This window comes from Cyprinodon tularosa, unplaced genomic scaffold (assembly GCF_016077235.1).
Source record: "Cyprinodon tularosa strain WSP-4 unplaced genomic scaffold, ASM1607723v1 ctg66, whole genome shotgun sequence".
Classification (NCBI taxonomy): Eukaryota; Metazoa; Chordata; class Actinopteri; order Cyprinodontiformes; family Cyprinodontidae; genus Cyprinodon; species Cyprinodon tularosa.
Window position 1 is genome coordinate 4,609,923 of NW_024039407.1, and position 12,578 is coordinate 4,622,500.

The 12,578-nt window shown below is 39.4% G+C and overlaps 1 protein-coding gene across 1 annotated transcript in view; it reads right to left on the minus strand.

The window, feature by feature from the left end:
• Nucleotides 1-12,578, minus strand: part of prickle3 (prickle homolog 3) — a 35,861-nt gene that overhangs the window by 22,492 nt on the left and 791 nt on the right. The window contains exon 2 of the mRNA XM_038309451.1: nt 934-1,016. Within this exon, the coding sequence (XP_038165379.1) occupies nt 934-1,016 (83 nt within the window). The remainder of the gene's footprint in view (nt 1-933; nt 1,017-12,578) is intronic.

The following is a 12,578-nucleotide window of genomic DNA, read 5'->3' on the forward strand; positions in this document are numbered from 1 at the left end:
AACTGAAAGCGTTGCGAGGCAAGGGCTCAAACATGTATGGCTGGGAGCCTTCTACACAAAACCAAGCTTCTGCCGCCATGGCGTCCTCTTCCACAACATCTTCGTCTCCAGTTTCCTCATCTAACTAAAAAATGTATGATGGAGGAGACTCATCCACGATCTCCGATGCAAAACTCTCCTCCTCTTGCATGTTTCCGCTGTCCATAGCGTTCCTTGACAGTGTCGTTTCTAAGTCACCAATTTAGTGCTACTTGGTCCCAATGGAATTTCCCATTGGGAACCTACTAGCACTAAGTTGCTAACTGGTTAGCAAGATGCTTCCAACAAACCGGCCACAACCAAACTTGCTTGCGAACCTTCTGCCACAACAATCCCGCCCCCTTGATAAACGACCAATCACATTCACTTTATTCAGTTGCGTAAAGTCAGACTGCACTCGGGAGAATTTGGAAATGAAACGTTTGGAACAGCCGCTTCCCTACAACTTTAAACTCTACAGACCTCAGTTTGTGTTAAAGGTTCACATGACAAAGCTAAGAAAATTCTTTAACACAACAAGTTCACTCCCTGCTTCGCTCTAAAGTCATGCCATGGAATCTTTTTTCTACACATAACTTTTCCATTTTGGATTATTTTACAATAGGTATTTCATAATTGCAAAACCTTGAAAAGATAAAATTTTAAATGTCCTTATTTATAAAACCCCAAAACTAATTAATTATTTTTGAAAACATTACATTAATATATATTTTCATTTTTCCCCTCCATAAAAAGTGTTGGTTGAATTTAAATATGTGGGTTTAGGTTTTAGTTATTTCCAACATCCAGAGAGTATCAATAGAAACCGCCACCTGGCTGACAGTGAATATTTAGCGTGGGTGAAACACTTCCTGCTTAGTCGCAGACAACATTTCAGATTCCTGCAGGCCGTACCTCCAGCCGTGGACGCGGAAGCCGGGGCACTGGTCTCCGCAGCGCATACAGGGCTGGCCTCGGTCTGGGTCCTCTTCTTCCTGCTGTAAACACAACATAAACTCCAATCAGTTTGCAATCATCTTCCTGAACTGGGAACACCAGCACAATGTTTTAAAAAAAGGAACAAATATTTAATCAAAAGTCAGCAAGTTGTGATCTGATGAACAGCCAGAAGACAAACAGATTAATTACAGCTTAATTTAGTCCCAATTCAGCATCAGTGTTCTGTTTAATTCACATTAAAAATAGACATTTTTTAAACCTATAAACACAGATATGTGTAGATCGAGCCACCCAGCTAAACTTTATGTGCTGGAATAAAACAGCCTTTCACATGAACTCCTGCAGCATTGCTGTATGGCAGTATATTCAGAATGCATACTGCAGACTCAGGCCTCTTTTTTAGAGATGGGAGGAAGGAAGCAGACACAGGATGAGAGCTGCACCCTTTCCCTCTCCATGTAGTAACTCTGTGGCTCCACTTTTCCCTGCTTTTTGTTTCAGACAGCAGCTTAGTGTTCACAGAGAAAAGGATTAACAGATGGACTTTGTACAAGCCTTACATGAGGATCAAATTAACCCAATAGTTATTACTGGATGAGACCTAACATCAGACCTTTTCAAATGTATAAGCAAGCTGCACGTAACGTGGCACATTCTTGACTTTAATTAAGCAAGGGTAATAAACTCGGAGGTACCTGTGCACACCTGCTCACCTCCCTTATTTCTAACCACAGAACCAGAATTCACGTCAAGCCTGTTTTGCGAAGCAAAGATTTTTACGACCGCTTTCAAGAACTGCAGAGCTTTAACAACCAGGACGTTTTATTTTCTCACACATGTGAAGGCTGCTTCTCTTTTGCAGTGTTTTTCATTCATCCCAGAAAGGATTTTGTTTAGAGTGTTGAACCTTTTAGAGGGAAGCTGTATAAACTTAACTGTGCCCAGCTGGATTAACACCCATTTTAAATGTAGGAGCGATCCAAAGGAAACGGCTGTTTCAGGCTCCACTATGTTCTGTTGAAAAATATTTTTGTTCTGTTTTTTTTTTTACATATTTTCATTTTACATCCCAAAATTTCAATGAATATTATCAGGATTTTACATGCTTTTAAATGAATTCCACCTGAGTAATTTAATCTATGTATAAATCCAGCTGTTCTTTGAAGGCCCCAGATGTTTGTTTGGGAGCATTAGTGAATCAACATCATCATAAAGACAAAAGGAAACTAGTTAGGTCAAGAACAATGATGTATAGCTTCTAGGGGAGCTCAGTTCAATCCGTTATCTGAAAATGTAAAGATTAGGAAACAGGTAAAAAAAACTTTCAAAACATGGCAATCCACCAAAGCTAAAAGGTCAGTCAGGAAGCACATTGGAGAATCAGCCAATCTGTTGAGAGGACAAATATCAAATCAAATCAAATTTATTTGTATAGCCCTTTACAATAGCCAAATGGTACCCAAAGTGCTTTACAACAAAGCCATAAAAACAATACATAACACATAAAAACATACAAGATACAATTAAAAGTGCTGTAGTGGTGCAGTGCTGCAGGACATTAAAAGCCTTCCAGAGGTGCACAGAAAGGAGCAGACAGAAAGATTACATCTAAGAGACAGTATTATGGTCAGAATTAAAAGCCAATTTAAAAAAGAGGGTTTTAAGCTTTTTTTTTAAAAGGCTGAGGTCAGTAGTGGTGCGGATGTCAGGGGGTAGTTTGTTCCACAGTCTGGGAGCAGCGACGGCAAAAGAATGATCGCCCCACTGTTTGAGTCTTGACCTAGGGACCTCTAGCAGAAGCTGACCCGAGGAGCGTAAAGCTCTGCCACAGTTGCGGAAAGTTAAAATCGCAGACAAGTAAGAGGGGGCAAAGCAATGAATGGCGTTAAAAACAAACAGCAGAAGTTTAAAATCGATTCTAAAACGGACTGGAAGCCAGTATAGTGACGACAGCACAGGGGTAATGCGTTCACGTCTGGATGTGTTTGTTAAAAATCGGGCGGCAGCGTTCTGCACAAGTTGGAGACGAGAAATTGTTGACTGACTGAGGCCAACGTAAAGCGCATTGCAGTAGTCCAGTCTTGAACTAATAAAAGCATGGATTGCCTTCTCAAGATCCTGCCGACTGAGAAAAGACTTGACTTTGGCCAAAAGACGGAGCTGAAAAAAAGTTGGGGCTGACAACGGAGCTAAATATAAGTAAAAACAAATCTAAAGCCCCTGTCACGACTTGACGATTTAGACCAGCGTATGCCTGAGGTAGGGAAAATCTGGCAAAAATGCTGGCATACATTGGATAAGTTATGGGTACGGTTTGTATAAGTCATAAGCACGCTGAAGTACGTTGGAACACGTCACCATACGGAAAGTACGTCGAGAAATTTTGCTCAAAATTACAGGTAAGTTATCTGGTCATTGACATACGTTAAGAGTAAGTTACCCATAAGTCTTGGCTACCAGTTTATCCAAATCCTTTGAATAACTTCTCTGAACTTCAGCCCCATCATAGTGGGAGCGAGAAGGTGAGGGTGATGGATCCTCCCTGCGTTTACCCCCACGGCAACCACCAACAAACTTCCTGAAGCTTTCTTTTTTTCTTCTTTTTATTTCTTTTTTTTTTTATAGAAATCGTTCGCAAAAGGGAGGAAAATTCAGTATAATTCTTCTGCTGATTTGGTACCTGCCCTCCTTGTCAAGTTTTTAGCCAATCACAGTAGCAGCCGAGGCATTTCACATGCTTGATTTGATTCTCAGATTTAACTGATAAATCAAGCTCTTACCTAACCCGGTCGGAAGGGATGCACAAACGTCTTTCCATTCACAAAGGTAAAAATCATCTTCTTTTGATCATTTTTCAAAAACAAATAGAGGGTATTCCAGCTAAAACCGGAGCAGGTGTGTTTGTTTTGCCTCAGCCTTACGCCTCTAGTTGACACGTTGACGTTATGCACGTGACTGCCTTTCATCGGTCCGAAACATTTCTGTATCGAGCTGAACATATCTCCTGGCTCCTGGCAAGATGTATCTTTGGGAATTTGTGAATTCAAATTCAAATCTTACAACAATTAATCTTGCTTCCAAAGTAAGCACAAATCTGCCCTTTTAGGAAGCATAATTGCAAAAGTGTAAAGGGCTGGTTGTAGTTGTCCATTGTAGTTGTTCCTCGGTTTTTAAAAATGGCGCGCCCCGGTACCGAATCGAGAAGGACGACCACACAGACAGCCAGAAAGGCATACTAAGTACCAATCGCAGCTGCTTTTTGTCTGCGCATTTCCACTTATGGTCTGTGCGGCTTTGTGGCCCTCTGACGTGCAGTCAGGATTTTTTCGAAGTGTGCGACGATGATTGCAGAACCTCTGCGCAGAGGGCGTAGTCATGCACAGAGACAGATTTGACGGATGCAGAGGCTATGCGTCAGATGCATAAATTGGCCTTTAGAACCAACAGTGGAGCAAATGAGATGGGACTTGTAGTTATATCTGGTTTAGGAATCCGACTGACCTCAGTAATTTTATGTTCATGCAGCTTTGGACACAACCAGCAATACCCAAGGAAAAAAAATAATAAGCTTGTTGCTTCTACAAAAGGCTGGAGTGCTTCACCGAATTTGAGAAATAAAGCTGTGCAATAAAGAAAAATCTTATTCAACTCTTTAATTCTGTGTCAAAAAAGACATACATATACAATACTTCACGTCACTGTCCTTATGACTTTCACAGGAGTAGAATATGCAATTTGAGGAATCAACTCTAAAACATGGAATATCTCAGTAATCCTGCAGCCCTATTAAAGCTGCAGTCTGTAACATTGAAAAGAGAGCAGACTTCGACTGAAAATTTGAAGAAAAACAGGTTTCACGCCACCCCCCACCCTCTCTGCTTCACTCATGCCCCACCTCCAAGCTCCACCCCTCTCACAGCATCTGCGCGGCTACCGCATGCGACCAGAAGGGGGGGGGGGGATTCAGCGTGTGTGAGCTGTGATTGACACTCCATCAGACGCTCCTCTGGCTGTGATTGGTTGTTTTGGCTCGTCCCGAATTATTCTTTCCAGATTGAAATACAGGCAGTAGGCGGGACCAATTGAAGCAGTTTTTTTCACAGGTTACATATCACATGTACTGCTGTCTGGGCATAGGGACAGTTTTAGCCAATATGACAAAAAAGTGATTTTAAAAAACTTACAGACTTCAGCTTTAGTAACTGACACCAGCGTTAAAGATCTACACACTAGAGACTGACATTTTTTTGGGAATCCCATGGGTCACGGGATTCCCGTGGGATTCCCGTGGGATGGGAGTCAGTATTAGTTATGATCACGTGATTGGGACGGTACAGGATTAAACATTAACGGGAGCAGATGGGAGCGGGAGCAAACCAATAGTAACGGAAAAAAAACTTAGATCGATGCCAAAAAATTAAATAAAATAGAAAGAAAGAAAATCCATACTAGCGCCGCCATTTTATAGTCTTTTTCCTTGAAGCCTACACTATAATGCGAGTCAAAAAAAATACACGACCCAAAAACCAACAGTGCTTCCACTCTGAGTTTTTCCCCCGCGCTCAAAAACAACAAAATTGGGAGTGGAGCAGGAGCGGGAGTCATTCTAAATGGGAGCGGGATGGGAGTGGGAGTAATTTCACCAAGTGTGGGACGGGACAGGATTTAGATTTCTACTCTGACCTGGGATCGGGACGGGACACAATTTTTTTTCTGTGGGAGTGGGACGGGACAGGAGTGAAAATCTACTCCCGTGTCAGTCTCTACTACACACCAACACCTTTATTTTTCGAATTCCACACTTTTACTGACTCTTAAGTTATACTATCAACTTGTTGGACATTTCAAATGAACAAATAAATTTCCTACAGATTTTGTAATCATTAGCACTGATTTCATCATGAAAACACCACCCATAGTGTGAAACAGAAAGGTGGCAGCATCATGCTGCATGGATTCCTAATTTATCCGATTTGGGAATGTTAATCTCAGTTAATAGGAAGATGGATCGACCTAAAGACAGAGTCATCTCTGAGAGCCTTATCTGATAGAAAAAAAACAACCCTGAAGTTGAACTGATGTGCTAGAACGGTCCAGTTTAAGTTCAAGACATTGGCAAGAAATATGAACCGGTCGATGTTTAAAGCTTGTTAGGACAAACCCAAAAGGACCGGGATCTGTCACTGCTGTAAAAGGTGATACTGAAAAGTATCAACCAAGTGCTGCTGACTGCAAATGCAAATCCACACTTTTCAGATTGTTTTATTGTTTTGAAAAACCACAAACCATTTTCAGGTGACCCACAATTTATGTCAGAGAAAATCCAAATAAAACTTACTAAAGATTCTGATTGTAAGGCGACAAATTGGGAAAATAAAAAAAGAGGTTGAAGGCGTAGGAATCTTACAAACTGCCTTCCTCTGCACCGCGATGCTTAGAAGAAGAGCTTTAATCCTCCAACAGATTTATATTAAAAAGATTAGAAGGTTGGCATCACTGCATGAGTAACTCACACTTCTAGGGGGAGGTTATAATTAAGAATAAAGCCATGACGTAACGAAGGGACAAGAGATTTGCAATCGTGAGAAAAGCTAAGGATTAAAAGGAAACATTTTGTTTCCAGATGTGCTGAGAGAAGACAGTTTTCAAGTCATTCACTCCAGGTTGGATGAGGTCTAACTCTGCCTTATCAGGCGCATTTTATAAAAAGTAAACAATTCGAAGAAAATGTGTTACCTCTAAACAAACAGGCATTTAATCAGTTTGGCTTAAATCAACAGGCTGGCAAACAGCAGCCTGGGAAGGAGGGGAGATGAGCATTTCTTTTGTTTGTCTTGTTAGTTCTGGTTAGGAGGAACAGACATTTCACCTTAAAACATAAACACCTGAAGTTTTAGTTGTTTGATTTTACAGAGAGCTGCTAGCTTTCCTGTTCTGCTTTACAGTTTTCCAGAAAATATTAAGTGTCAAGGCTTTGTCCGCAGACTGAGGTTTTCCTTTTGTGCTCTAAATGGGAGCGGCGACAGGAAGTTCCCTCTAAACAAAACGAAGGCAAAGTAAATAATATGAACACCAAATCAAGTTCAAGTCAGCCCGCATGCTTTTCATTAGAGCTGAAGATCACATCGAGGTTAGCCTAAAGCTACCAGTTTGCCAGGTAACGGTATAACCAGGTGGCTTTGTTTGTCTTAAATCAACATGCCAACACTCCAGCTAAACAGGGGACTACTAGAGATAATACTGGGACAAAAGATAAGCATTAGATTTGGTCCGTAGTAAGAGTTTGATTCCAAAAATAGTTTTACTGGAGGCGTAAATTTTCAGGGCCATGGTTTTGGACGGATTAAAAATTAACAGGACAGGTCAGAGGTCAGGGGGCCTTACTGCCTTGGCATGTGGAGTAGACATTCGTCTCTTCGCTTACAGACAGGCCTGCTGGTTGCTCGGCAGCACAATGCTGCTCACTGATATTATGGTTCAGATTTCCTGCTTTCTGGCCTAATGAGGTCAACTTCACCCAAAACAGATAAGGTCTGATTCTACGCTCTGAACACAAATCTGATCCCTGCAAAGTCACGTTTTAATAAAGAGCAGTATGAACAGAAGCAGCCGTTTTGCATTATTGCATTTAGGAGGAATCAGAATTACTTCATTAATCACTTGCAGGAAATTCTTGCCTCGCACTGAAACCGTTTACAGAAGAGAGAAAATTAAGATTTGAAGTACAAGAAAGCAATACCTCAACCCTGATGCCAAACATAATATAATGATATGAATGTGCAAAAACTTTATCAAAGGGATGTTTATATAAGCGGCCTGCTGAAGATATGACTGCACTATAACCTTGGCTCTATCTAAAATAGTTTCAAAATGATTCAAAAAATCATCAGAATTCCAACAAGTTATGTCTGGATATTGGCAAACACCTCTTCCACCATATATTTCTCAGTTTCAGTTGATAAGATATCATAACAGCGATATAAGGTAAATAAAAGCCTTTGGAAGACATTAGATGCCTGTGCAAACTTATGACAATCATTTAGCCCTGTTTATAAAACTTAAAACTACATAAAACCCAAAATATTAATCTGTGACAAATAATTTAATAATAGATTTTAATTTATGATGGAATAACCATCATTATAAAAATGATACTGCAATTTACAGATATTGAATTAATGGCCACTTCTACTTCAAATTATACCGTAAAAACTTTCTAGCTTCCCCACTGTCAAATTCAATTGTAATTCCAACATCTGTTTCAAAATATACATGAAATGACATTAAATAACCAAACGTGGAGAAGCAGCGTTTAGTTCTTATGATCCTTTAAGCTAAAATAATGAACTACCAGAAAACTAAAAGTGCTGAAACCCTAAGATGCTTTCAATCGCGATTAGAACATATTTGTTTAGAGTGGCCTTCGACTGTGCTATCTAAACGTTATTAGTTAGGATTCCAGTCCAAGTTTTTATTCATTACTTTAATGGTTTTTTTTAATATAGTATTGCTTATTTACTGATTGTTCAACAACAAACAACATCAGCAACAAAGTAAACAATATTATCTCAATTATTCATTTTTATTCTCATTAATTATCTGCATTACCTCTTTTCCAGTACAGTTTACTTTTCTTTTTATAATGTACAGCACTTTGAATTGTATTACCACTGAAATGTGCATTATAAATAAACTTGCCTTGCCAAAATCTACATTTTATAGCTGGCAGTTTATGGAACTCGATACTAGGGGTGTAAATAATAATCGTTTTGTATCGATGCATCGATCCAACAGCCGACGATCCGATGCATCGACACGTCCGCAAGAGAATCGATTCATGTTTTTTTTTTTCCTCCGGTCTATTTTTATCTATTTGCTCCTGGACGTAATTCTCCCTCCCGTGCTGCGGTGGCGCTAAACCTATTTTGCCCTCCTACCTCGCTTCCTGGTTATACTCTTACAGCAGTTTGTTGCAGCAAGCTTCACACAGACATTTTTAAATTATGCCCAGTATTGAAGCGTGATCTGTGCTACACGCTGTGGGTCTAGATACGGCCGAGGCGGCGAGGAAGTGGGGGCGAGTTTAGTCCAACGACGGAGGGACATGAGGGCCAAAAAGAGCGGAGATCCAGGTGGAAAAAGGGTCCCAGCGTTCTCGCGCACCTCACTCTTCTAGCGGGTCAAACTTCACGAGTTGTTTTCCGCAATTTCGGTCATAAAAACAAAACAAGCCGGCCTCCTGTCTGCGGCACTGTTTGCGGTCAGCTACAATTTGGGAGAGGAGCAGCGGAGCGTCTGTGGAGGGGGCGGGGACGTCTGGAGCCGAGGTATTGCATTGAACTCATTGCTTTGATTATGTGCAGTATTTTTGCAGTATTTTTTGATGCAACTTTTCTACTTCTGTTATTTGCTGTTGTTTCTAAAAAAAAATGCAGAAGGATATTACAGCTTTCATTGATTTATTTCAAACTTGAAACTTTGTTTAGCCTGTAAGGTGTAAAAAAAATAACATAAAAAAAATTAACCAATTAATCGAATCGAATCGTATTCTGGTGTATTCTTGAGGATTGAAAATAATCAAATCGTTGGGTCAGGAAATCGATACTGAATCGAATCGCCATGATGGATGTGATTTACACCCCTACTCGATACGGTCCTATAACCAGATAATGAGGACAAAGAACAGTGTCAATAATTATCAATTCAATGTTTTTTATTAAAATACAAAATGAAATTAATGATAAAACATTAATAACTAATTACACTTATTTTTTTTTATGAAATAAATTTAACTAATTTCCATATAGAATGACCAAACGTTCTTGCTCAATAATCCCATTCAAGACTAATGAAAAAAGTGCAGAGCCCTACAGATGAATTAGTACTAGTTTAGCGCAGTTTGGTTGTGTCTGGAGCGGTCCGGTTCATTTTTGCGTTCCATTTACACTCAACAGTTACCTCGGTTAACGTGCTCGGACCGATCTCGGCACGGTTTCAAAACGGTAGTGTAAATGGGGCTATAGTTTTGAGTTGGACTTTCTTGCATACAAATACATTAAAACTACTTTTTACCCATTTATCAGAGCAAATATAGCAAAACTGCCCTCTGTCGTTGAGCATAGGAGCAGCAGAAGCATCAGACACATCTGGACACAAAGATGCTCTTGAGGCGCCTCTGACCTTAATGTGGACAAGCATCAAAAAATAAGTAGCAGGCACTTTTCTTGCTGCTTAAATCACATTAGGTGTGAATGTAGGACAAGCCTGACCTGCCGATTCTTAATTCGGCTGACACTGCTTTAATATTAATAACCAACCCTGTCCGATGTTACGAGGTCACAATAAACCTTCAATGATCCAAACTCATTTCATTTTGAAAAAAAACCCAAATATGAATCCATGAAAAAACACAAGCTAGCTTTAACAGCACATGAGGTATTGCTCGCAAAATATATGAAAATGGTATTAAACAATTAATAGCTGCCTATTTCCAGACCTTTATGGAAATAAATAATAGTGGTTTCACGTGTAAGAATTGTCCGACCATATAAAATGTAGAAAACTGGAACCCCCACTTCTAAAGAAGTACAAATACTTCCCTGTACATCATGCTGGTGAAGACTCTCAGTCAACCAGGTCATAGTCATTCCAAAAAAGTAAAACGAAAAACAATCCACTGGACTTTGTTTCCAAGTTTGAAGACATTTCGCTTCCCATCCAGGAAGCTTTTTCAATTCCAAATGTCAGGAATAATGTTGAGTTCAAGGCTTTATACAGTAGCCCAACAAAGTCTTGTTTTTGAACAAGAATAAAGAAGCACTGGTACGATTGGTAAAATGCTGATAGAACTAGAAGTGAATATATGGATGGGTTGGTCATATTGCTTGATGTTTGTCTTTTTTAGAAATAAAAAAATAAAACTGAGCTTTAATTTCTCTATAATTGTCATGGAACTGTTCATTTAATAAATGTAGCATTTATTAGCAGTTTCGATTTTAACGTATCTGATCTTATGGGGTGTGTTTCATGTCCATGTTAGAGATATCTCATAAGTAGATCTGGGTTTGTAATTCTAATAATTGTTATCCACCAGCAGGAGGTTGGTCTTAGTTATTTGGGTTGATTAGAGGACATAATCCATCATCTTTCATAATAGATGACTGGCTCCAACTGGAAATGGAAACAGTTTGTAGTATAAAACAAACATGCATGATGACTATTATCCATGTAATAAATTCTTCAATATAAAGAGAAATAAACAGAAACAGGCGTTTGAAATGGACACAGCTCTTGGGATGAAGCTGGTGACTGGGTAAAATTCAGAGGTATCGTTTTTCTGCGCACTCATTTGTTTTTCAATCCCCGATCCATACAGCAAAACTTGAAAGTCTCCAATGAAAATAAAAGCTAATTTTTACATTTACATGGGAAAATTTTTGAATATGAAACCTTAAAGGAATATGTGTGAGCTTTTGCAAGTGTCTTATGTTGAGTTATGTGCTGTTAAACTTTGTGTTTTGCTGTGAGTCTCTGTCAGAAGACAGGCATGAGATCATAAAACTTCATACATCATCGTTTTTTTTTGTTTTTTTATCATGAATGGTCTTTTGCCTGTTTTACATTTAGGATACATCTGTTTGCCTACTTTTGTCCCATAAAAATACATTAAATACACGTAACATAACACATATAAGTCCATCCATGCATCCATGTTCCCTCACTATTTATCTCTGCTGGGGTCATGAGTACGGTGGCCCTGAAGTGCAAACTGCAACTACAAATCTAAAAGCACAACTACATTAAGGAAATCGCAACTACATAAAGCAAAGCGCAGCTACATTAAGAAAAACAAAACTACATAAAGCAAAGCGCTTTCCTTTATGTAGTTGCAATTTCCTTAATGTAGTTGCGCTTTTAGATGTGTAGTTGCAGTTTGCACTTCAGGGCCACAGTACATGAGGGTTGCTGGTGCCAATCTCCAGCTGTCTACGGGCAAGGGGCTGGGTCCATCCTGGACAGGTCGCCAGTCCATCGCAGGGCAACACAAAGACAAACAACCGTTCACACAAACACTCACAAGGAGAATTTAGAGAAGCCAATTAACTTAACAGTCATGTTTTTGGAGTATGGGAGGAAGCTAGAGTACCCAGAGCCACGCATACTCAGGGAGAACATGCAAACTCCATGCAGAAAGACCCCGGGCCGGGAATCGCACCCAGAAGGCAAGGCTGCTGTGCTACTCACTGCGCCACTGAGCAGCCCCACACAATTTCTATTAAAAAAAGATCTTCTGATGTGACTTTGTTAGCTTAAATGATGTTTATACATTAGTTTAAATGTACTTTATATACTACTACTGATAAAATAGTAATATAAATCAAAAGTATATATTTACCCTAAGTTGTAAAGTAGAAATAACTGAAAACATAAAGCCTCATCAATATATAGGCGGAAATCTATACTTACTTGATAGTGCTTCATGTAAAACATTGCAGGTAATAATGAATTTAGAATCCAATAGCAACAGAGTATAAAATAATAATAATAGGATTTTGTTGATTACTTGTGCCTTACTGTTTTTGGTATAAAGCAATACCAAA